Here is a 24,814-nt window from a genome sequence, read left to right as displayed (position 1 = left end):
AACTTTTATTTTATAGGTAGATAAGTGCGACAAGAAAAATGTAAAATGATGATATATATGACAATATTAATCTAACTCATGTTTTTTCACGCAGCTTTAGTTTGGCTTTATGAATCGTAATGTCACTGTCTGAATGGGGGAAAAAAAGGAATGCTTCGGGGTTTTTCCCCCCTAATTTTTGCTGAACTTTTGTAACCGTTCAGGACATTTGTCCAATCGGAAATGAGGAGTTTCTGATATAAAGCCAACGGCATTTCCCCAAACATAAATATATTACAGTCATAAGTATATTGCTTTCTCTGTTCCGCAGATGTATTGGAAGTCATCATCAAACTACACAATAAAAAGCAGATTTCTCTGCAAAACAGTGCTGTCATCTCCTTGGTATAGAGTTGAGTGTGGGAAATGTCACTCCTTTTTCTTAACATGTGAAGTGGCAAAGCTTCGTAAATGAATATTTCTTGCCCCCTCCCCGTTCCTGTTGTATTTTCTTATTTTATGACTATAGAGAAAATTTGTGAGGACTGTATACTTGCGATTCAGGCAGCCAATTATAATAAAAATAATAAGCAAACTCTAAAAGTTGGATCATACTGATCTTCAAGCAAATCTGGAAACATGAAAAAAAAATTAATATTTCGAAATTCAAACAATACTTAATTTTAAATTGAATACGTTTGATAAATTAATAAAAAAGTTAAATAAATTCAGTATAGTAAATTTTTATCCTCGAACGGTTCAATTAGTTCATTGAATAGACCTCTGTTAATGCTAAAATTAATATACAGCATATAAATCGTGGCATCCAAATACTAAAAAGAAGAGAATTTATAAAAAAATTACTTAAATCTAAGAAAATTGAGCTTTCAAAAAATTGATAAAAATTATTATATATATTTCTCTTTCTGAAAGCTTAATTTTTAAAGATTTTGAAAAGTTATACTACACTAATGCAGCAATATATTCTGTGCAAAATATAAAGCTAAATCACAAAGAATGCAATGAAGGGAATTCATGAAAGCTAAATAATGAATACAAACATTCCATGGGTATTTTTTGAAAGAAAAGGTAAGAAAATGCCAGATATGAAAAGAGCCACCGTAGTCTAGTGGTAAAATATTAACTTTGGGGTCGAAGCCGATTCCATTAAAATATCCGCCATCCATGTGAGCTTAGTGCGTATTATTAAACTTTTCCAGCTTAAATCTGACGCCATTGGCCAAACATCCCCCCTTTGGTGTGGTATGAAAGTTTGGAGAGCTCAGTTGTCATTCTCGTCTTCTGGACATGATTCAAAGTGGCCTTTTTGTTATCCTATAATAGCCTTTATGTTACTTCAAAAACAGGACATTTAATTTAGTTAAACTAAATTAAGTTAGAAACGAAGAGTTATTTTAGCAGAGCCGGCCTTCTCTATGAAGGGGCAGGGGTGCAAGAACCATTCGGGGCCCTAATTTTTTGTAAAAAAAAAAAAAAAAAAAACCCGAACATATATTATTAATGAATGTTTATTGAATGCATGATTCTGTTTTTGCTAATACATCATTTACTTCAGAAAAATTACAATTTTTTGCAATTTCTTTTTCGATACTTAATATAGTAAGTGCATTTAAGCATTTTGAACACATGCTTGGACGAAGATAATTCTTTATTAATTTTAATTTTCCGAAAGAGCGTTCAGCACTTGCTATAGTAACTGGGAAAGTAAAGAAAAGTTTTAACACAGTTAATACATTTAAAAATAACTCATTGTTATTTAGAATGTATTGCGTTATGTCTTGTGCGTTATTTACATCGCTTTCATTCAAAATCAAATCCCGTAGCAAACACGTTTCTTTTATTAGGTTTTCATCTCCCTCTTTATTACAAAGTTTTTGGAATATTTCTCTAATTCATAATAATTTTATAACACAGATTAATTTGAAATCAGAAAAACATTCGGTATACTTTTAAATCCATCTTCTATTTGTGCAATAACAGTATCAATTACAGTGTAAAAAAACAATTGTATTTGCTTGAAATAGTTTATTGATAACGTTAATTTTGGACAATATTGCAAATCATGTTATTAAACATAAAATAGGTGACATTTCTCGTATTGCATCCCATAAACTTTTAGCTTCGGATACCGCTGTATTATCGTTACTTACATTAATTCTACACATTCTAGGGCATTACAAGTTTGTTCAAACTGTGTATACACTGCTTTAACCGAATCTATTTTGGTTTCCAACGAGTGTTACATAATGGTTTAAGAGTAATGTTTAAATGCTTTTGTAGAATTTCCCTTCTTTTTGTAGATGCAGAAAATGTTGCATGTTGCTACTGTAGCAGTATGCTTGCCCTCTACAATCCATAATATCTAAATCAAGCTCGCTTAATCTTTCCAATAGAGTTTTTGCTAAACCTTCTCGTCACATCAGTTACTTCAATAAACCCTATAAATGACTCATTTATAGTTAACCTTTTCTCTTCAAAATTTACATATCTAAAAGTGATTGAAGTTTGTTCCTTATGGGAAATATCAGGACTACAATTCTTTTGGATACTATAGAAATAATTTGTTCTTGTGACCGATGTGCTAAATGAGGCACAATTCTATTTTTAGAATTTATTATTTTGTGTATATGATCCATTAACACAGAGTAGTATTTACTTAATAATTTGATTAAACTTAAAAATTGTTAGGCGTACCTATAATTTCATGGGTTTCTCGAAGTGGAAGATTATTACATGCTAAAAATAAAATCACATCTACAATTCTTTGAAATAGTAATGTGAATCGTACCATTTCCTTACTTATAATAACTTGATTTATTTTATCAATAGTTGAACATAAATTTAGTCGTTTCAGTAATTCTTTCCAAGCAATAAACGAATTAAAATGACAACTAGAACGCTTATGATCTTGGATTACAGTTGACAACTTTCTCCAGTTATTATAGCCAACTATAAATCGTTTAGTTTGGTCATTTCCTCTTCTTTTGGAAAACAGTATATAACAAAAACAAAATGCGGAGTCTTGCATTTTTGAATAAATTAACCAGCTGCAAAGTTGAGTTTCACCATTTGGCATTTTTTTAAAGTAGAGTGTAGTGGAAAATGATCTACCTTCAGCATTTTTAATTCCTTTGTGTTTTACAGGTTCGATTTTCACACAAAACATTCTAAATTTATCAGTTATAATAATTGGCCGTAAGCTAGGATCATTTATAACTCTTGATCATATTTGTTATTGTCATTTTCATCATTATTTTATGATTCGGTCATATTGGTATAAACACATGGTTCTTCAACAAATTCCACCGTTCAATATTTTCATTGCAAGACTGTAGTTTGCGCGGATCTTTCTTCCCCAGTTGAAGTTTGAATTGTAACTTCTGAAGTCGAAGAAATTTCTTTGCCAGAATTACTTCGTAGCCAAAAAAAAAAAAAAAAAAAAAAAAGATCTACTTGTGATTTCTTGAAGTTCAGCTTTCTTCTTTTTTCTTTTCTGATCATTTTCTTTTTTGACAACCAGAGGGATAATTCCTTGGCATGAACATGGCTATATTTAATAGTATTAAGCAGTTTATAGAATGAATATCAAATTACTATGTGCTATACTATACGCTATTATCTATTACCGCTAGTAGGTGAAGTAAGTGACTGTAAATCTACTTACCTTATATTAACAATATGTTGCACACATGCACTTGACTATAATATATATTGTAAATTTCGTATATTCTCAGATCCGTCGACTGCTCCATTTAAACATCTTCCTTAATTCTTTTCATTCAGATCGTGGCCTATAAAGAAGTAATGCAACGTGCATTGCTATGAGTTGATCGTTTAATTATTTTTGTTTGATAGCTTAATATAAACATACACAGATGCACGCATAAAAAATATTACATTCGATGTAGAAAAAAGTAAATAGCTGATGATTTACAAGTCCATTTGAACAAAACCTCTACCTCGATATCTGGCCACCGCGTGTGCCCAGAAATCACGCCGCTCTGTCTTAACATGTCTGAAAGAAATTTCCTTAATCATAAATGAACTTTTTCTCCTCTTTTATTGGTATCACGGCGATCATTGCCTAATAACGGCGTCAGTCGACGCTCAGCCAGCCACGTGAAACTAACTTGTTTACTTTTGGTACGTATAAAAGCTATTATTATTCAGAGCACTCTTTTAATTTTTAATCATGGTGCAGCCCCCCTCAGTCGCGGGGCCCCGGTGCATAGCACCCCCCCCGCACCCCCCAGATGGCCAGCCTTGGTTATTTGTATGCTTGAAAAATATTTCTTATACGAGGAAGAAAGAAATGTTTTATTTCTGTGAATTTAATTATTTTAATGTTGCTTTTCACTAGTACGACCCTCGATTTGGAGATCCGTTTTGGAATAGTAGCAAGCAAGGCTATGGGCATTATTTACTGATGATGATGTCCTCTTGGGCGATAGTATGCGATGTATGGTACTTGCCACCAATGGAACGGCAGGTAACATAATCCATTCCTATCTCTCCTTCTCTATTATGTACCGCTTATACAGAAAGTTTTTTCATAGTATATTTTTTAGGAGGGAGAGAGCTCAATCGACTTTGCAAAAAGAGTTAAAGCAGCAATTTCGAAACAAGGTGGCTTGGTTGACCTTGAATGGTAAGAAGTTTTTTCCGATGTTGATTTTATCTATTCCATTTGCTTAAACATTTGTTGTATATTGCAAAAAGGGAATTATATCACTGAGTATATCAAAGTGGTATGATTAGCAAGAATATGTTTAGTACAATAAGTGCATTAAAAAAAAAACTGTTCTCAGATATGCTTTTCTAATTTAATTTTGAAGGTTCAGCAGTCTTACTATCTATGTTTCACTATTTGTTATATTTATTACTGTTGCGCTTGTTATAGAGTCATTTATTATAGTCTGCTATCTGAAAACATATCTAGAGTCACTCGACACAGATCATTTTTGTCTCATTAGTGCTCAATCTTTTTTCTTTCTTTTTTTTTTTCTTTTTTGAGGGGGGTGACATTTCTGCTACAACATGCAGAATAGCATAATGGATATTTCTGTTACTACATAAAGGACTCAAAAGTCTTGATGACAAATGAAGATTAAATAATTTAGAATTTTCCATGGAACAAAAATGCAACTATTGCCAAATATATATATATATATTTGATAGCCGAGAATGAGTAGTTCACTGGTATTCAAAATAATTACAAACACAAGTATATTTCTTTTATGGACGATTACACGAGGTAATGGATACTCTAGAAAAAACCATTGCTCTACGCCAACGCCCCCCTTCCATTGTAGGATCTTGTATGATTGAAGATCCCACTGTAAGAAGAGTGAAATTTTTTGCCAAAAGCTTTAATCTAATAACTTTAATATCCAAGCGATTCTTAAAATATCAGATCCCTTGTTCTGGCCATGTTTAGTATTCCAAAAAATAAAATTTTATTTTGATGCTGTTTCAAAGTGCATGGAAAATTTCATTGCAATAAACAGACTATTATTTAAGATGTTTAATTTTGTAATTTGAGTTTCAGACATCAATATATTTTTAGTAAATTATTTTTTTTAAATCGTGCCAACTGGAAGAAATCAATCAATTTTGAAGTCTCTTTTCACTTGATAAAAAGACGTCTATCTACTTTACAATGCTTATCATCAGATACATAAAAAAAAAATGATACTTTTTATATTGTAGGGATGGGCAGTTGAAGAGAATGCAGGTGAAAAAGGAATGGAAAGAGCTTCAGCAACAGGAATATAGTAGGAAGATATTGGGAGATACTGAGAGTTCTTCCCACACTGATTGAATTTTATCTCATTTTGCGCTCATGCATGTATATTTAGCAACTACTTAGACATGATGGATGATTTTGTGTACTTATTGAGAAATATTTGAGTACTTGCAATTTAACAGTACAAATGCTCTTTTATATGCCAAAACTTTATCAATCGATAAAATGTATATTTTAAAAATTCCAATATTATGTGAATAAATGAATGAATAAATTATTTTATTGAAATTTCGATTATGTTTTATTTTATCAAAATAATACTTTAGAAATTAATTGCATCCAATATTACCAATTACTAAAAAGATTTTGATATTATTTTTGAATGTTACAAGTTAAAAAATAGAATGCCATACAATACAGTGGACCGAAAAAGTATAGATTAAAAAAAAAAAAAAAAAAAAGTTCTTCCCTCAAATCACACTGCAAGGTAAAAAAAATTTTATTGAGTAACAAATCACTGCTGAATTTTTTCAGAGTTCTTGCGCTTTATCTCGAGTTCTCGCGCCACGTAATCATGTCAAGATTTTACTTCTTCCAAAAAATTCCATATATATATCATCTGAACATCTTCTAATCTTATTTGTGGAAGTTATCTCTAAATACATTGCCTATTCTCTGAATTGTGTATCCAAAATTAATAATTCCATTTAATTATAAACTGTTAGTTATGTCTCAAAATAATAAGTAAACTTTCTTTATAACTATTGTATGTAAAGTGACGACAAATTTTCCAATGGGGGTGCAAGCAAAATTTCTTCAAATTAACTTCAAAACATTACACTATAGTAAATTTTATATTTAATTAAAGGTCATTAGGAATTTAATAATTATTTGCCATAAATAACTTTTGTAGAGTATAGAGGCAATAAGATTTGTCCAGTGGAATAAAGAACATTTAAAATTTAAATTCCAATTAATTGTACCAGGCTGATTGCGAAACAAAATTTCACATTGTTATTTAAATCTCATAAAATAAAATGATAGCAAAAAAAAAAGTGAAAATAAACATTATTAAATCTGAAAATTGAATGATATTTTACATAAATGGATGCTATTGGAAATGAAATCAATCAAACCTCTCTCTCTCTCTCTGTATATATATATAACGCTAACGTTAGTGGCACAAAAATCGCTCTTATTATTTATTGTTGAATGGCAACAGTCAAATCTAAACTAATCACTATTATAGTGGGTATGTTGTGATTTTCTAAGGAACTGCCCGGTTTTAAATACACTATTTTTAATTTCCACAAACACAGCTACACTACAAAATTTACACTTATTATTACAGACACACATAGAAAATTAGGTTAAAGAAAACAGTATGGCGGAGAGATTCTACGGTTTCCAGCCGAAAGCATTCGGCGTTAGCGGAAGGGTTGCGCATAGGGAAAAAGTCGACCTCAGGGTGCAGATCTGCCATTCAACTGCTTGTCTTCTGTAAAACGCCACAAGGGGGTGCTCTCTGCTCAAGGGGGAAAAGAGGTGCTGCACTTAATTCAAAGCTTCGCTAATTGATGAAGTTGAAAAAGTCTATTAGAAATGCTCTGAGTAAGGCATGCCAAAAACTATTCACTCAGAAGAAAAAAGGTGTAAAAGAAATCAAGAAATAGGCGTCAAACAATATTTTGTCTTGCGCGAAAATAGGCTGACCCATTGCTTGATGGGTAATCACTATGACTTGCCTATGGAAACTGATGATCATAACCTCCAAAACTATTATATGGTTTTTGCATCACCTTAAAACTCAAAAATTACCTTTTTAATGAAAACATTTTCATTTCTGTAAATGTTTTTTTTAAAATTTTGTTTAAGTTTTTAATGTAATACACATTTTGTATTGCATCAAATGTTATAAAGTTCAAACTTATTCGTCAAAATATTCAATAGTGTATTTTTGCCTGTGTTAAAATTAAGATTAAAAAAAATGTTTTTTCTGGACCTTAATCCCGAAGTTGGATTTTCACTTCCGCTTTTATTTCATAGTATATAACCTTTTAATTTGCATGTGTTACAATTTATTCTGAGTTATTCAATTAAATTCGTAATTTCTCGGTCTTATAAAACATCAAGGCGAAATTTAAAAAAAAAGAAAATACGTATTCCATACTAATATTTAATAGCTCAAGAAATCATGAATCTGGATGAACTAGCTAGTCGCCAACGGCGGCTCCTATTAAAGAATTTTTCAAAATCAAATTTCATTTGTTCACCAAGGTATTAAAACTCATTTGAGATAATATTTCTTTGAATAAATATCTATATTAAAAAAAATTAAATGGCAGTTTGTATTTTTTAAACCAAAACAACTATTTACATTTAAAAAAATAACCACAAACTGACCCGACGGAAGGCACACGAAAAAACTTGAATGACCGGACCGCCGCAAATGCGACACTGGCGGGAACTGTGGTTGGGTCGTAAGGGTCATCACCGGCCACGCTACAACCCTTCCCTAAGGAAGTACGTCCCATCATCGATGGGAGGAGCCCCCCCCCACATTTTCCTGTATCCACAAGGGTGGCGAGAACCAACCATCATACCGGAAACTTCTCATGTCCCTCCTCCCGTGGGACATTTTTTTAAAAAAAAAAGAAATACTTTAAAATCCATGCTAATCTGCTTAATATTCCAATTAGTTTCCATTTTCTAAAAAGGTTTTTTCCATTTATTTGGAATGCATTAAATTATATTAACGTAAGTTTGAAAATAAAATCTATTGTACTAAAACTAAATTATAAAATACAAAAGAAGTTTGAGTTAGAATTTCAAAGTATGAAATTTGAAGATTCTTAAACTTTTCTTTAACTAGGCAGGTCACTGCACTTCACCCCTTCCTTCAATACGAGTGCCAAGTAAAGATGGCAGAGTACAGATTCATTATTGAAACATTTCTTTACGTATAAATGCGACTTTCTTTGAATTTTAGATATAGCAATAAACTGAATTTCTGAAAGTTGAATGTTCTTGCTTTATATTAAAAAAAAAAAAAAGAAAAAAAGAAATCTACCATTGTGTGACTTGTGACTTTTGCATACAAATCATAAAACTATCAATCAATGGTCATTTGACAATTCGTTGCGAGACTGATAAGAACACATTCTGCAAGACGTTGCAACATTTTAACGTTATCAACAAACGGGAGATTTAGAGAGAAATTTTAAAAATCAAAAGGCGGATTGATTTGTATAATATCCATATTGTGTTTTATAAAAGAAGATTTTTGTTCAATGAACTTAGGTAAAAAAATATAAAGAGAAATCATAGGGAAGTAATATTTCTTCTGGTATAAATAATATACCTATATGTAAACAAATAAGAAAGGATTTCATAAGCTTTTTGCATATTTGTTTTTAATTCATTTGTTAAATACAATAAGTACAAATACAAAATTTCACGATTTTTTACTATGGTCACATAAAAAAATTCTTGAGCTTTTAGAACAGCTTTAATTCCTAATGGACAATTTTGAATTGCAATGAGAGAGAACCCCAAGAACTTATGTTAACAATTAATGAAATCAGTGACAGATTTTGACAATATGACGACGCAGGGGCTAAATTATTTTGATGCCTGTGTAGGAAAAATTTATTGGTGACAGGAATGCAGTTTGAATTAAACTTATTTGAATTAACTTTAGCTTTATGCTTATTTCCTTATTTTGAAGATAATTTCTACATTGTTATTTCCCCTCATTTATATAAAGAATATACTTTATTATTTATATACTTTATTTCACTTAAGTATGTGTTATATAGGAATTATGTGTATTAAGTATGTGTTATATAGGAGTTTTCTCCCCAAAACTTTCTCTCATACTCTCCAATAACAGTGTTATCTCTAACATGCCACCCGACAAATAATTGTAGACCTTGGGTAAGGTAGAAAACCTCTTACATAGCAAAGATGTACAATAGTTACTAAATATAAACCATTTGCGTGAATTTATCATTTTAACTGAATCTATCGTGTCACCTTTGGCGAGATTATTTTGGAGATTAAACCTTATCACGTGTTTAATATCCAAAAATCGAATTTGTGTTTTAGGCGCGTTTTTTCTCAACCGATTGTAACTAAAATTTGACGCAATACTACTATTGTAGTCACAAAATCTCGTAACAAATTTTATACACATAAATGATTGCGTTTTGGAGTGATCACGTATACTCCAAACAGACCGACTTATTAAATTAGATTCAAAATTTGATAGATATCTACATCTTAAATCTGTGAATTGAATTTTATCCAACTAGTTCTCTTCGTTTTGTAGTTAGTTATAAACTTATATTCGAACAGACAAACTTCATCTTATAGATTTTGCTCAAAATTTGATAAAAATCTATACATTTGGTGCATAAGCCATATACCAAATTTCATTCGGCTAGCTCAAAACGTTTTTGAGTTATCTTGGGCACAGACATATAGACATTTATTAAAAATGTATTTTCCGATCTCAGGGTGGTCTAAAACGTGAAAAATTATCAAAATCTCAAGTTTGAATTTTTTTGACGATTAAAATACTTTCTCTATACTTCGTATTCGAGATGGTAAGACTCGTTGGAAAATGTTGTCAATAAGGATTTTTGTTAATCTCTCTCTTAAAAAAATAATATTCTAAAAATCTTCTATAATTTCAAATGGTTTTAAAAGGTTAGATTTGAAGAGGAAACAAGTTACTCTTATGACAGCTGTTTCTTGAAAAACATTGGAAAGCAGAGTTCACGAATATATTGGTGCAAAGCTTGGAATATCGGAAAAGACGTTTTCATCATTTTCTTCTGAATAATGATCATACAAAAAGAATTTGAAATTATAAAACATCTGGATTAGAATATGGATTGTTTCCCTGCAGGATTTGAAGTTGGAAATTATTTGCGGCCTTTTTCAATACGACTCCCTCCCTTTACTTACCGAATTAGATGAAATTTTAGAAAAATAATGCGGATATCAATCTTAAATTTTTATCAGGAATTCCCTCCTGTTGAATGCGTATTTTAGACCTGTAGCAAAAAAATTCTCTCAAAAAAAATCTGTTGATAAAAATGTATAGCAAATTTCAAGCATTTAGTTTGAAGCTTTCCCTAGTTTTCATGGTCACGTGCGCACGGGTGGGAAAGTTGACAAACATCAGGTTGACAGATTTCGTTTAAAAATTGATAGAAATCTAGCTCTTCGCATTCATAAACATTTGTTTTTCAAATTGTAAATGTTTTAAAACGTGAAAAAAATTTTAAGGTAAACATTTTTGACAATCATTCCTTTCCATTTCCACGGTGTAGGGCTTCTTAGAAGCTTGATATAACCTATTAATCCATAGACAGTATTAACAAAGTCGTGTTAAAAGATGTTTGTTTTCTATAGCTTACGTTTTCGAAACACGACAACGGCAACGTCGTGATGTTTCGGAGTTCAGGTGGTGTGACAAAATGGTCAGAGCACCTCCACACCATAATTTGGAATAGTTATTATAATTTGTAAATTCAGGGAAAGATTAAAATTAATTAAAACTAGTTTAGGCGTACGCATAAAGCATACGTAAAGCTCCTACATCATGAAATTTGGTAGAATTGTTAGATGATATTTTTATGATATAATTATTAGTATAAAATAATATTTTGATTATTTATACGGAAAACGAATTTTAATGGAATTATGTTGCACGTGCCTTTTACTATAGGGAATGATTTAACTATTTTGATTACTTATTTTTGAAAAAATCCAGATCTTTCATGCGCGTAGCTCATTGTAGCTATCTAAGGCCGAAACAGGAATAATTTTGAAGATTGTAATCCAGCAGATTGATAACAGAGTTAGTGATTTCTCAGTCTTTTTACAGACGGAAAATTAATGTAAAAGTTGTCGATTGCAGCTCTAGATTTTTTCTTCTAAAGCTGGGCACAGCCATATCATATGCTGGCATTTGAAGTAACTCGTTACGAATCTGGGGTAATTTTTTCAAAGAACTTAATTGGTGTTCTTTCAATAAATTCCGAAATAGGTTTAATTTGGAGGTCATCATTCCTTCTGACGTACCAGGGTGTATTAACAATCTTCAGCAGATATTTATATCGGAAAACTTGCAATTTCTTAATGATTTGGGCGGAAGCGGCCCCCCAAATTTGGCAGCCGTATATCAACACTGATCTTAAAATAGCTTTGTAGAGCAGAAACTTGAGCTTTGATGAGGGTCACTTCAATATGAATATTAAAGCTTAATTTAGTGTCTAAAATTAACCCTAAGTATTTGTAGTCATTTACAAAGGGGACGGGCTGGTCGAAAATTTTAATTAGGGGCTAGATTGGGCATTACCAGTTTTTTAGTAAATAGGAACAACGCACATTTATTTGAGTTGTCTTTCATTTTCCAGCCGATGATCCAAAACTATAAAAGGGTCATGTATAACTGTAGTTGTGTAGTTACAATTTGTGAATCCTTACGCTGTGTAAGAATGGCGGCATCGTCTACAGAAATTGTTAAGTGACAATTCTTAACTCTCGGTAAATCGTTAACATAAAATAAGGACAGAACGAGCTTTGCGGTTAAAGCGCTGGTGATACTTCTTTGAAGGAGAACTCTAATGAATATTGTGCGGTAAATTGAAAAGTCATTTTTTTTTTACGGATGTTACCTGTTATTATTATTCAATTTAGACTCTAGACAATATAGTTCAACAACTATATTATTTTTTAAGATATGAATAAGAGTTCAAATTTTTATTTTAACATTAGAAAGTCAACATTTCGTTACCATAATTTCAAAACTACTATACCCAGACTGAAGAAATTCGATGAGAAAAATGAGTACTGCAATTGGAAATTTTGTTCTTATTTCAATCTATAGACGGCCCCTTATGAAATTTTTAATTTAAAAAATCTTTAGGTGTATGTTAATGCCTATTAAATGATATCTTTTGTATTATTATACGATGAATGAAGCCACAATAAAGCTCTTTTTTTCCACGGCTGTTCATGTTTCCCCTCTTTTCATGTGCTGGATTTAATTAATTATTATAATACATTTTTAACTACATGTTAGCATTTATTTTAGACGATTTTATTTTATTTTAGTAACTTCGTTGAAATGCGCGTTTGTATTTGCAATAGGTCCTGGTTTTGTGGCATTTATGCCCATGATTTTATCTAAGCGAACGCTCAGTATCTATAAATATTGTAATAATAAAGCATATGGAATGAAATAGATTGATACGTTTAATTGGTTAGATTCCAAAGTACTAATATTTTATAGTAAAATTAATATTTTTTACAAACTTATAATTACTTAGTAATTATTTGACATTTAGGCTAATAACACTTAATCAACCAACCTTGTAGCCTCTCTTCCTGTAGACCATTTGCCTTAGGTAGCTGTCTATTCGGAAATCCATCACTATTTTGTATAATTTTTCTCCGAATCTTTTGTAACCGAATAAGTGATTGTAAGGACTAATAAAAATCCCGACCCTCGATTCAGAAAGGCATCCTCCTTCTTATCTAAGTTCATTAAAAGTACAAGTTTGTTATTTCTTTCGATCATTCATAAGACGACTTTTCCGTTTCACTTTTTCGTATATGAAGTATACAGAAAGTATTGCAATCATCAAAAAATTCGAACTCGAAATTGTGACAAATCTCCACGCTTTAAACGTCTCAGTTCGAAAAACACAATTTTGGAAAATGCCTGTCTGTAACAAAAATCACTTATAAACGCCTTGAGCAAGACGGATGAAATTTGGCATATGGTCTTTAGACCAAATTTGCAGATTTCTATGATTCTTTCTTGTGATCAAAATCTATTCATAGGAAATCTGTATGTGGGGCTGTTTGAATATAAGTTAATACGAAACGAAAACAGCTTGATGGGTGAAATTTGGTATACAGATTTAACCTCTATAGTGTAGACACCATCAAATTTTGAGATAAATCTAACAAAGGTTTGACCGTCTGTCGTTGTGTACTTTCAGAAACATGTACATGCGATAACTCGAAAACGCAATGACTTATGTCAAATCTGGTATTTAATTTTGTGATTACAATTGTAGTTCTGTATCAAATTTTGATTTCATTCGGTTGAGAAAAACGAATCTACAACACAATTCGAGTTTCGGATACTATTAACCGCATACCAGGGATTAATTGACAAGGATCACACGATAGATTCAATAAAAATGCCAAATTCGCGACTAAGGTTAATATTTCAACTATTTTATGCCAATTCCATGCAAGGAGTTCTCTACCTTATCATTTTTTCGGCGGATTGGGAATAATACCTTTATTAGAAAGTATGCTAGAAAAGTTTGGGGAGACCAAACCCGATTTTCCACACACTTTCCTAATGTTTAAGTATTAAAATTTAGTTAAAATACCAATATATTTTCTCGGCAACAGTTAATATGCTTTTAGCAAACCTTGACTAATCACTCCCTAGCCCCTTTTTTTAATGAGCTACGAATGATTTATTAGAAGTTTATGGAAATATCTAGTATGGAAGAGTCCCAATACCACTCCACATAAATCGAATTGCCATGTTCCACAAATCCATCAAATCTTTCCTATTCCATGCAATGCCTGCTGCTATTTCTTGGGAGATTTCACTCTTAAAAGAGCATAATCGACACCGATGTAATTAAATATAGCGGCCATAAAAACTATAATAATAAATATAAAAGTTTTTCTGTAAATAAAATTTGAAAAGATTATTCCAGGGAATGAATAAGAACTGTTAAAATTCAACAGTAATACGGTAGTCAATCGACGGAAACTTTTGACACCTGGTGCGATTCGATAAGAGGAGTAACTTTTAATTTTTTGATCCATGCTAAAATACAAAGATCTACACTGGCCTCAAAAAGTTAAGATAATACAGCATGCTTTTCTAAACTCACCATTAAAAAAACTACAGTAACCTAAAAATTCATAATTTATATGCATGATAGTAACGAACTTTAAGAAAACTTATGCAAAAACAATAGCTATCACTTTTATTTTAAAGAAATGAATATTTTTATACAAGAGTGAGAGAAGATATGCAAAAATTTAACTTGCGTAAGTTTTGTGCATGATTGTTGGTCTTCAGTTGTTAATGGCAGTTTCGTTGACAAAATCCAGGAGAATCTAGCAACGTCTAGGAGAAGTTTAGGGTTGTCCGATTCTGTAAGGTGGCAATCGGTCAGATGGATGGAAATCAGGTTGTTACCGCTGATGCCCCTAGACATCCAAGTGTGTCTCGTAATGTGGTCAAACGACTATTGATTAGTTTCAATCCGAGGATTCTATGTTTAGAGAACATATTTCAGGTCGGCTCCAGCATCTGCGGGAGACCGTTATTTAGCTCTTTTGCCCTGAAAGAGGAGACACAACTATGCTTCAGCTCATGGCAGATCATTTTTTGGCAACAGGAACAGGTCTCCAAGGCTTAAGTGCGAAGACGCCTTTACAATGGAGTTCTATAAGAAAGACGACAGAGGGTGTGTCTACTCTTGCAACCTGGGCACACAGCTAGCTGCCCGTTTACGTTGGGCAAGAGAACACGTGTGCTGTTCCAATCGGCAAAGGGCTTCTGTATTCTTCACAGAATCCAGGTTCACATGGGAGAGTGATTCAGTTCGTCAGATGATCAGGAGAGAACAATGCATCAGATACATCCAATCCAACACTGTCGAAAGCCACAGTTACAGAGGTGGTGGAAGAATGTTTTAGGTAGGAATCTCTCTCAGAAAATCTTATTCCAAGGAGGAACTCTGAACGATGCAAGATATCCACCCATATGCCACTGCTTTTGGTAATGATTTTTCTGATGGCCTACAATGCGCGCCCGCGCAAAGCTCGGCTTATTCAAGATATCTTAAGGTGCGAATCAGATCTAAATCCTATATAGGATATTTGGGACTATGGTGGATTAGATTGCAGCTAGGGGTGGACACAATCCGTATTAAAGCACATTGTTACGTTTCAGCGACATTTTTTCACATAAAACTGTGATGCACTGTTTTTTTTCCGAAAATGAAGTTCTCAGTCAATAATGCATTTTTCGTTGTAAATCATATTATGTGTTGAATTTAAGAACAATTCTATGCTGAATTCATTAACCGCTTAACTATTTTGCCCGTATGCCATACGTGCATCGATTTGTCGAATTTTGATAGTTGTCAGCAAAAAAAAAAAAAAAATAAACCATTCATAACGATTATAATTCAATATTAAAATTACTTCGAATATATAGACAAGTCAAGCATTCAATGGATTTCTATTTGAATCAAAATAAGAAAATATTCCCATAATAGAAGGTGTCATCTTATTAGATAGTAAAGAAAATAAAACAGTTAAGTGATTATAGAACTATTTAGTGCACGAAGCAGTGTTGTGGTATCTGAAAACTGGTTGAAAAAAGTACTAAAAATAAACGGGGTTTTTTTTCAAGCTTTATTATAAGAGAAACAAGACATTTTTTCAACAATTTTAAATATAAACAATAATTTTTATACCACTGATTCCAATAACAGACATGCACAAAGTTTAAAACAAGCAATATATATTTTTCCTTATTGGAGGCATAATCGAACATTCTAACAGCAAGTTAACATGATTGATAAAAACAATTTTGAATACATTTCTTCTTAAGTTTACTCTATTGCTCAAGGAAATTATTAAACCCGCCATTTACTTAACTATTAACATTAAGTCTCCATGAAAATAGGAACAACAAATGAGAGTCCATCATATTTTAAGGCATTAATAAACTCTTTAACATTCTCAAAAGTTTTCATAACATACTTATATCTTTGAATAGTTTTTACAAATATACAATATATAAATTGCACTTATATCCAATTATAGAAAAATAAATTAATTTATGTCAACACATTAACTATATTTTTGAACAATATCAGATGATAAAGTAAAGCAGTAAAATAGTAATATACAAATTTAATGACAAACAATATATTAGAATTTGTTCTGTAAATATATTTAAAACTCAAACATCTTATACATAAACTTTTATAACATTTCCTTATTTATATATAAAAGAAATCAAAGGCTTTTTCTAAAAATTGCAAATCGATGCGCTTTGTTTCATGGAAAAAATTTCTTTCCTTCAGGCAGGAGTTTTGAATCTGCACTTTTTCTGAATTTCCATTACTTTCCAGATTCTGATATTTTCTCGAACAAATTTTGGAAGTAAAAAGACATCGACATATCAGAAGTTCAGAAAATTTTAAAGTTCAATTATCACAATAAAAATATTGCCTAGACTCATTTAAACTTTTTAATGCACAACAAAGTTACAATTATAACATCCAAAAAAGAAAAACCTACATTATATACAGGATCTATTTTATTTGTTGTGGAAAGACTTGAAAAAATTTGTGGAATTTCTTTATGAATATAGATGACTAAAAAACAAATTCAAGGAGAAAATTTTATATGTATCAAGAAAACATACAAGTATATCAATTACAATTTTAAAAAAAATGAACAAAATATTTTATAAATAACATAAATGCTTAGCTTAATAAAGTGACAAAAATAATGAGATTCAAAATTTCATTTTCTCAAGAAAAAGAAATGGCTGGGTAACAATATACCACAATATAATGCATATGTTTAAGCTTGATGTAATGATAAAAATTATTTAATTCTAAGATTTTAAACATATTTCCATTTTTGAAGAAGTAAATAAAAAATAAAATTTGAAATGAGAGCAATTATTTAAGCATAGCAAGTTTTTAGTTACATATCTATTTAACATTCATACATCATTATTACTGCTTATATAATACATTTATTTTGAAGTTTAACATGATAAAAAGTTGAATGAAAAAAATCAACATGTTTCGGATTTCTTATTTAAATATAACACTTATTTAATATGAAAATCTTTAAAGTACACAATAGAGTTTATACAAAAACTTCTTGACAAGAAATGGGCAAAAGATTTCATAAGTGCTGAATGTACTATCGCGAAAGTAAATCACCACACTTAAACAATGAAAAACATTTTTTGGCACTGATGGTAAATTAATTCCATATAAAATGCTTTAATAAAACAGAAATTGCAATGAAAAGTTTAAAGTGTTACAAAAGTTAATATTAAAACAAGTTTAAAATTTATTTATAATTATATCAGTTCATATAACTGAAAACAATTTTCTTAACTTATTATCGGAAAAAATAAAGAAAAAATGTAATTACACTTGCAGAAATAAAAACATATATTATTAAACTTACATAGGTATATAATGGAATTGAAATTTTTAATTTATGTGCTAGAATAAAAAAATAATGCATTTTGCGGAACTATAGCCTTCACAGTGAAAAACTTCTCAAATTCTTACGACACTGGGGTCTAAAATTGTAGCATCAAAACTTAAAGTTATCAAGACATCACGCCCATGTGCTTGCAAACATTAACAGTGTGTTACATTAATAGAAGCTCTATAACGTATGCTTATAATGTATTGAATACCAGTACATATAACACGGCAAAACTTGCTGTCAAATGTAGACAGAGAACAAAGAAATTTAATTTTAGCTTCAAAGTAAAAGTGAAAAAAAAAAAAAAAAAGGAATAATCTATAAGTATATATATATAAAAAAAATCTAAACATTGACATCAAAACAAACAGTACATAGCTCTTGCTGAACACTGCTGAACGCTTTTCAACACTACCATTTTCCTAAATAAATTTTATAGCAAACATGAATACATTAGGCACTTCAAAGCTTCACAACATACTTCCAAAATATAACATTTTTAGAATAGATAACAAGCATTAAAATGAGAAGATTTTTTTTTTTTTTTAAATCTCTCGTCTGAAAACATTCACAATGAAATTGAAGATCATTATTTTCACGAACGAAAAAATTCGCATTAAAATGCCCAACAAACATAAATTATATTAAGAACAACAACATGAAGCTAGTCTCACGTATAATATAGCTGTTCAGCTCTAAGTACTTACTAAAAAAGAACGTGCTATAAACTAATAAACCTTAAAATACTCAATTAAATTTATATTATTTGATTAAGTTTCCTGAACTCATGTACATAAACAGATTCAACTCAATGTCTGCAACTACAGTCAAAAATTTAAGAACATAAAAAATGTTGCGCAATAGACTCAAACATATTTTTAAATAAAACTGATCAAGTAGCAATAATCCAACATTGATATTAAAGTATATAAATCCCTTCAATTACTGAGAAAAAAAATTATAAATTAGTTAAAGTAATAAAACAAAATAAGGTCTGAAAATTACTGAAATAAGAAGACATACTTCAAATCCATATATGTGCTTCTGAAGTAAAAAAATAAAACAGAAGGTTCAAATTAAATATGCCAATTTTAAAATTTAAAACAAACTGTTATGTGGTCTCACTAAAACGGTTAGTTCAATAAAAATTACAAAATAATCTAATAAACAAAGTTAATGTATCACAAATTAATTCAATATAATGCACAACCTATGTCACATATAATAAATCATTGCACAATTTTTAAAGTAAATTTTAAACCTAGAAGAGACCTAAAAACTTTATGGACGGACAATTATTTAAGAGAGAAATAAAGCTGAAAAAGGGATTTAAATTGAATCAGACATAAAAAGTGGGATGTAAAGCAAAATATTTGAAAATAAAACAATGTTATAATGCAATTTTTTTATGTAATAGTACGACCTGTTTTTTTAATTAATACTGATACCACGGTTGCTTTCTTATCCAGCGCACTCGTATTCCAGAATCAGTGCGGATTTTAATAGAAGCTGCCTCACATGCTCGTACAGTTTCTTTTACAGACTGCATCAAGTTTTGGGCATTTCCAACCAGCATTTCTGTAGCCTCTAAATCTTCATCAGTCCCTACAAAATATTCACTTCATTAAAATCTTTGTGAAATCAGCAATGAAATTTTTGGTCTATATCCATGCAAATGTGATTTCCATCATAAGTAATAAAATGCAAATCTGAATGAATAACTACAATCATAAAAAGTATTGTTAATATATAACTCTGAACAAATCCCATATTTTTAAGGTGTTAAATAGATGAAAAAACTATTCAGCAAGAGCACACGGTGAAAATCTAGTCTACTATATTTAGAAGATAACTTTGAGGAATGCCATGACATTCAGACAGAGCATATCTATATCTAGACAATAAAGCGAAAAATAAAGAATTATGTTTGTAAAAACTCATTAAAATATCATGCTAGATGTTGAAAATTCATTAGTAAAATAATAAGCTTCTCTAATTATTTCCAAGGAAAAATTTATGCCATTTAAGAAAGTTTCATTATGCCATTTTAACAATTAGCTTTCAATACATGCCATATACAGCAAAAATTAAAGTAGTTTTTTTTGTGTAATCAGTTGAAAAACTACAAATTTACATATTTTTTATATTGCCTTTATCTTTTACAGAATTATGATACATACAGCAATATAGCCGTTCAAAGGTTATCTTCTGGGCGAATTAGTAGAACATACAATTTAAAAATATAAATTTATACCTTTAATCATAGAAAGAAAGAAACTAAGAGATAAAACAGTGAAAGCAGATTATATCAAATTCTTCCAATAATATTGCGCCTAAATGTTGTTCCTGAAGTTATACAGTTCTGGAACTCAGAAAATCACAACAGATTCTTAAATATAAATGAATGCTTTTAAAAAATCCATATACAAACCAAAATGTTAATCACACAAAAACTGTAATACTCACTACCTTGTCCTGCTAACATAGTTGCTTTGACAGTGGATAAAATTCGAAGCTGAGTACCAATGGTTGGAATACGTTCACATACTTGTAGAATATTCTGGAAAAGTTTTTGCAAGAGAAATAAGTCAGAAAATTATTAATATCGAAAGATATTAATGCATAAACTTTATATTCAATACACACTTAATATATAAAGCTTGTGTATTAAATATAAAATTATCTAATATAAATAATCCAAAACATTTCAATACTTTTTAGATAACGTGAATCAAGGTAATTGTGTTGGGCTCTTAATATCTCCAGAATAACATTTATTGCAGAGCTCCAGTGCAGGAAAGATAAAAATTTGCACTCGTAAATAATACAAGTAACAAACTTCAGGCAACCAATTACCGACCTGCTGTGCTTTCACTAGATATGCATAGTTATGTGAGGTTAAGATTATCAAATTTTATCTTACCGTTATCATTTTTCCTCTATGAAGGTATAGCATTTGAAGTGTGGAATAGTGAAAGTGTAACCAAATTCTCATGTGGGTGAAAGGTATTATATTATACCTCAGTGCTATTTACCAATGCTGCACCATTGGCTACTAGTGAACATATTTAGCTGGAATAATAATAATATTTACATAATATTTCTATACCAATTAGGTTCGAAATACATCGGAAGGCGCACAGGTATAAATATGAGTTCCAAAGCTAAAATTCTGGTCCTAAAACAGAAAATACTATGAGGCCAGCTGCCTCCCTAAACACAGAAAAGAGGGAAAATTAATTTTTAGGAATTCTTTTGTTAAATTGTATCCCCCCCCCCTATATAACTATACAAACTTCGATACACTTCATTACATTCGAAGTTTCTCTTCTCTTAATTCTATTCATTTGTATTTCATGTTGTTCAGTACGTATTGTTTGCTTAAAATTTAATATTTTTCTAATTTCTTTAACTTTCACACAAAAAAAAGTATTTATCTTTTATATACATAACACATATAGCAAATTTCGATTTCAACGTTTCATTTTTAGAATTTAATATGTTTGTCTTAATCCTTGATTTTTTGCCCGAAAGGTGTTCAGTAATGAATGAAAATTCTGTAGTTAGGAGAATTTTCGTACGATTCTAAAATTTACTGAAAATAGTAATTTTCGAATGTTTTAAATTACATGCTCTTGTTATGATATTTGGATTTAATGACAGCTGAAATAAAAGGTCATATCTGTACTTATGTCAATTCTGTTGGGCATATGCACCACTAGAATAATATTTTTAACTTAGAGACGGGGGGGGGGGCAGAAAAATTCTTCCAAGTTAATTTCCAAAAGAGTAACGAACTTAGAATTATGAAACTTAAAAAGTAGTCATATCGGCAAATATCAACCAATAAAACCAAAAATTACCTTATTATGTAAATTTATATGCTTTTTAAAAATTTCAACACACAATTTTCTCCAAATTTATTTAGAACTACGAACTTCAGCTTAAAAATGCAAAGCCAACAAAAAAAAAAAATTACTTCATATTAATTTTCTAATAAAATTTAAAAGATGTGGCATTTGTTTTGAATTCTGGTACATATTATGACAAAATAAGAAAAATCCTTATAAAAATACTGATTCGATCAACTTTATAAACCTACATCTAACTTTAATATGTAGCTTGCTATTACATTCCATAATATTTTATTATACTTATCACTGCTAAAGACTGTATTGCATGAAGTCGACACACAAGACTTTTCTCTGAACATTAACAATGAGTAATGATTGCGTAATTATTATCTATTAACTTCTTTAAACTCATTATATAACGCAGTCTGTGCAACACACATTAATGTATACCTTAGAATAGTCAACAAATGCTCATGACCTTAATGAATTTGCAATACATGAAATCTCAAATTGAAAAATCTAAAAATATTATTTATTACGAATTTCACAAGGAATTTTCAAAAGATAAATGATTTTTAAATTTTATAAATTAGAAAAAACAAAAGTGATCAAACAGAAAAATTTCCAAGAACATTATAGAGTTAATACATACGGTTCTCATTCTTTTATCTGTGCACATTCTAGCTAACTCTTTAGCCAGACGAGTAACTTCCTTAGAAGCCTCTGCAATGTCTTTTGCACAGGCAATTAAATCTCTTTTAGAACCACCATCACCTCTGCATAAAAGGAAACAGCATTTAATGTAAGCCATGAAAATTAACCTCTCTCGCTTTATCACATATAAAATTTATCATATTTTGAAAATCAGAAAAAATATTTTTAGGTTATTCAATTGGAAACTAAAAGCGTTTTTCAAAATCGATACACATAAATTACCTGAAACATGAATATTCAAATACAAATGTATCAATCGTATTTCTTTTTATCCTTCGTAATCAATTTATCCTTTATTTTCATAATCATCAATGAAGTTATACCTAGGTATTTTAAATGGACACCATTTCTCAGCTTACAGAAAAATATGACTAAATCTAAGCTTATTATATTAAGGTAGAAAACCTTCAATAGTACACATTTTTCTCAAATTCTTCAACACTGGAAAGCAAAGAGAATTTTAATAAACAATCTCCATTCATGTTTCATTAAAATTAAAGCATAAGGATATTCAATTATACTTTGTATATTGTTACTTCTGCAAATTTTTGAAAATGCTGCAGTAAACAATCAGATTTGGGTTATAGAAAAGAATTCTGCAAGCCTCGACTGTTTGGTTGTTACAAATTATTTCACTTGCATATCTTTCCAAATTTTGATGAAATTACCACATCCCCCACTCTTTAAAACCCTGAACAACATAGAAAATTTACTGTATTGAGTACAGAAATGATTTAAGAACATTATTACTGATTTTGAATATATAGATTTATAAATGCAGTATCTTTATAGGGTTTCTAAATAATGCTTTAAAGCTTTTTCTGTTTCCTTTTTGCTAGTGCAAATCTCAGTTTCAGATATAGAACGCATTCCAGTTGATTCCTAAAATAATATCAGGCAGTTACAAAATAATTTATAAAGAATACAAATTCTATGAGTTTTGAAGTATTAAAATAATATTAACATAAGTATAACTGATAAGGTTCCTATGCATTTCATTCTTTATACTGGCTTTATTATAACAGCATCTATGAACACTGAGCTATTGTGCACAAATGTGGATGATTGCAATCGTGAATCATAATAAAAACATTTTTATAAAGTTTACTATAGTAAAATAACAACCTAAAATAAATCAATAACATGTTGAAAAAGTTAAACATGTGTTGAAATGTGAAATTAAATTGATCAGGCTATTAAGAAAGAAGGGCTGATAATATGCATTGTCTGTGGTTGCAAAATATCTATATCCACCACTTATTGTAAATATTATTTGTAAAGTTAAAAGTTTTTCTGAAAAAAGTCAAGTTTCTTGTTCAAACAAACTACTTTTCACTTTTATAAAATACAAATTCTTCAAGAATGAAGATTATTCAAGATCATTCAGGTAGTCTAAATATATTTTAAGCAGTAAATTAAAGGTTTTATATTTTTTAAAAAATATATAGGGTTAAATCAGTTAAAAGAACAAAACAATGGGATTCACAGCCATTTTCACGTCAGAAAACCACACTAAAAAATATTCACATCTTCATTAAATAAAAAATTCAACCATTCACACACTCAGCACATCTTAAAATATATTAATCTATTACGTCAGAAATAGTCTATTTGCAATAAATTCACAATTTTATTTAATTTTAATACAATGTTTTTATATAAAAAAATGAAAGCTAAAGTAGCAGCCAAAAATATTAGCTTAAAACAAGCAGTAACATTTTCTATATACCTTTCAATTAAAAACACAGAACTTTTCATAATAGTAAAAACAAAAGAGTACTTAGGCCAAAACTGTAAAGATGTTATATTGATAAAAACTCCTAAAATTTACAAAAAAATTTAAATTCCAAATTTTAGCAATAAAATCTACATTGATGTTCATGAATTAAGGATAATACCAGTTCCGGCAAATAAAGGTTCAGAAACACAACAAATGTGACTTATTCATTAAGCCCATTTATTAAACAAAAGATAAAGAACAAATGTATGGTAGTGTATGATAACATTCATTAAAACTAAGATTTTTGCTCCCGGGTGCAATAACAAAAAATATCACCCTCGTAAAAACTTAACTTTATATGGTTGCTATGATGGTTAATACATTGTATGTTTCCCAGATGATGAAATACAGTCCGCACGATGCCTAGGTATGCTGAGTACCAAACTATCGAGCTGATCCAGAAGACTA

The 24,814-nt window shown here is 30.1% G+C and overlaps 2 protein-coding genes across 4 annotated transcripts in view; one reads left to right on the top strand and one right to left on the bottom strand.

Moving 5' to 3' along the window:
• The window catches only part of LOC129958552 (glycerol-3-phosphate acyltransferase 3-like), a 43,162-nt gene extending 37,128 nt beyond the window's left edge, over window positions 1-6,034 (top strand). Inside the window, exons 13-15 of the mRNA XM_056071095.1 lie at window positions 4,361-4,489; window positions 4,569-4,648; window positions 5,710-6,034. Of these exons, the coding sequence (XP_055927070.1) occupies window positions 4,361-4,489; window positions 4,569-4,648; window positions 5,710-5,821 (321 nt within the window). The 3' untranslated portion in view covers window positions 5,822-6,034. The remainder of the gene's footprint in view (window positions 1-4,360; window positions 4,490-4,568; window positions 4,649-5,709) is intronic.
• A 10,166-nt stretch (window positions 6,035-16,200) lies between these two features.
• Window positions 16,201-24,814, bottom strand: part of LOC129959455 (vinculin-like) — a 34,973-nt gene continuing 26,359 nt past the window's right edge. For 2 of the 3 annotated variants that reach the window (XM_056072289.1, XM_056072291.1), the window contains 3 exons: window positions 22,565-22,688; window positions 20,525-20,618; window positions 16,201-19,663 (listed from right to left, as the gene is read on the bottom strand). In XM_056072289.1, the coding sequence (XP_055928264.1) occupies window positions 19,494-19,663; window positions 20,525-20,618; window positions 22,565-22,688 (388 nt within the window). In that variant the 3' untranslated portion in view covers window positions 16,201-19,493. The remainder of the gene's footprint in view (window positions 19,664-20,524; window positions 20,619-22,564; window positions 22,689-24,814) is intronic. The other variant, XM_056072290.1, reaches the window with a different exon arrangement.

The sequence above is a fragment of the Argiope bruennichi genome, chromosome X1 (genome assembly GCF_947563725.1).
Source record: "Argiope bruennichi chromosome X1, qqArgBrue1.1, whole genome shotgun sequence".
NCBI lineage: Eukaryota > Metazoa > Arthropoda > Arachnida > Araneae > Araneidae > Argiope > Argiope bruennichi.
This window is presented reverse-complemented; position numbering and strand designations above follow the sequence as displayed.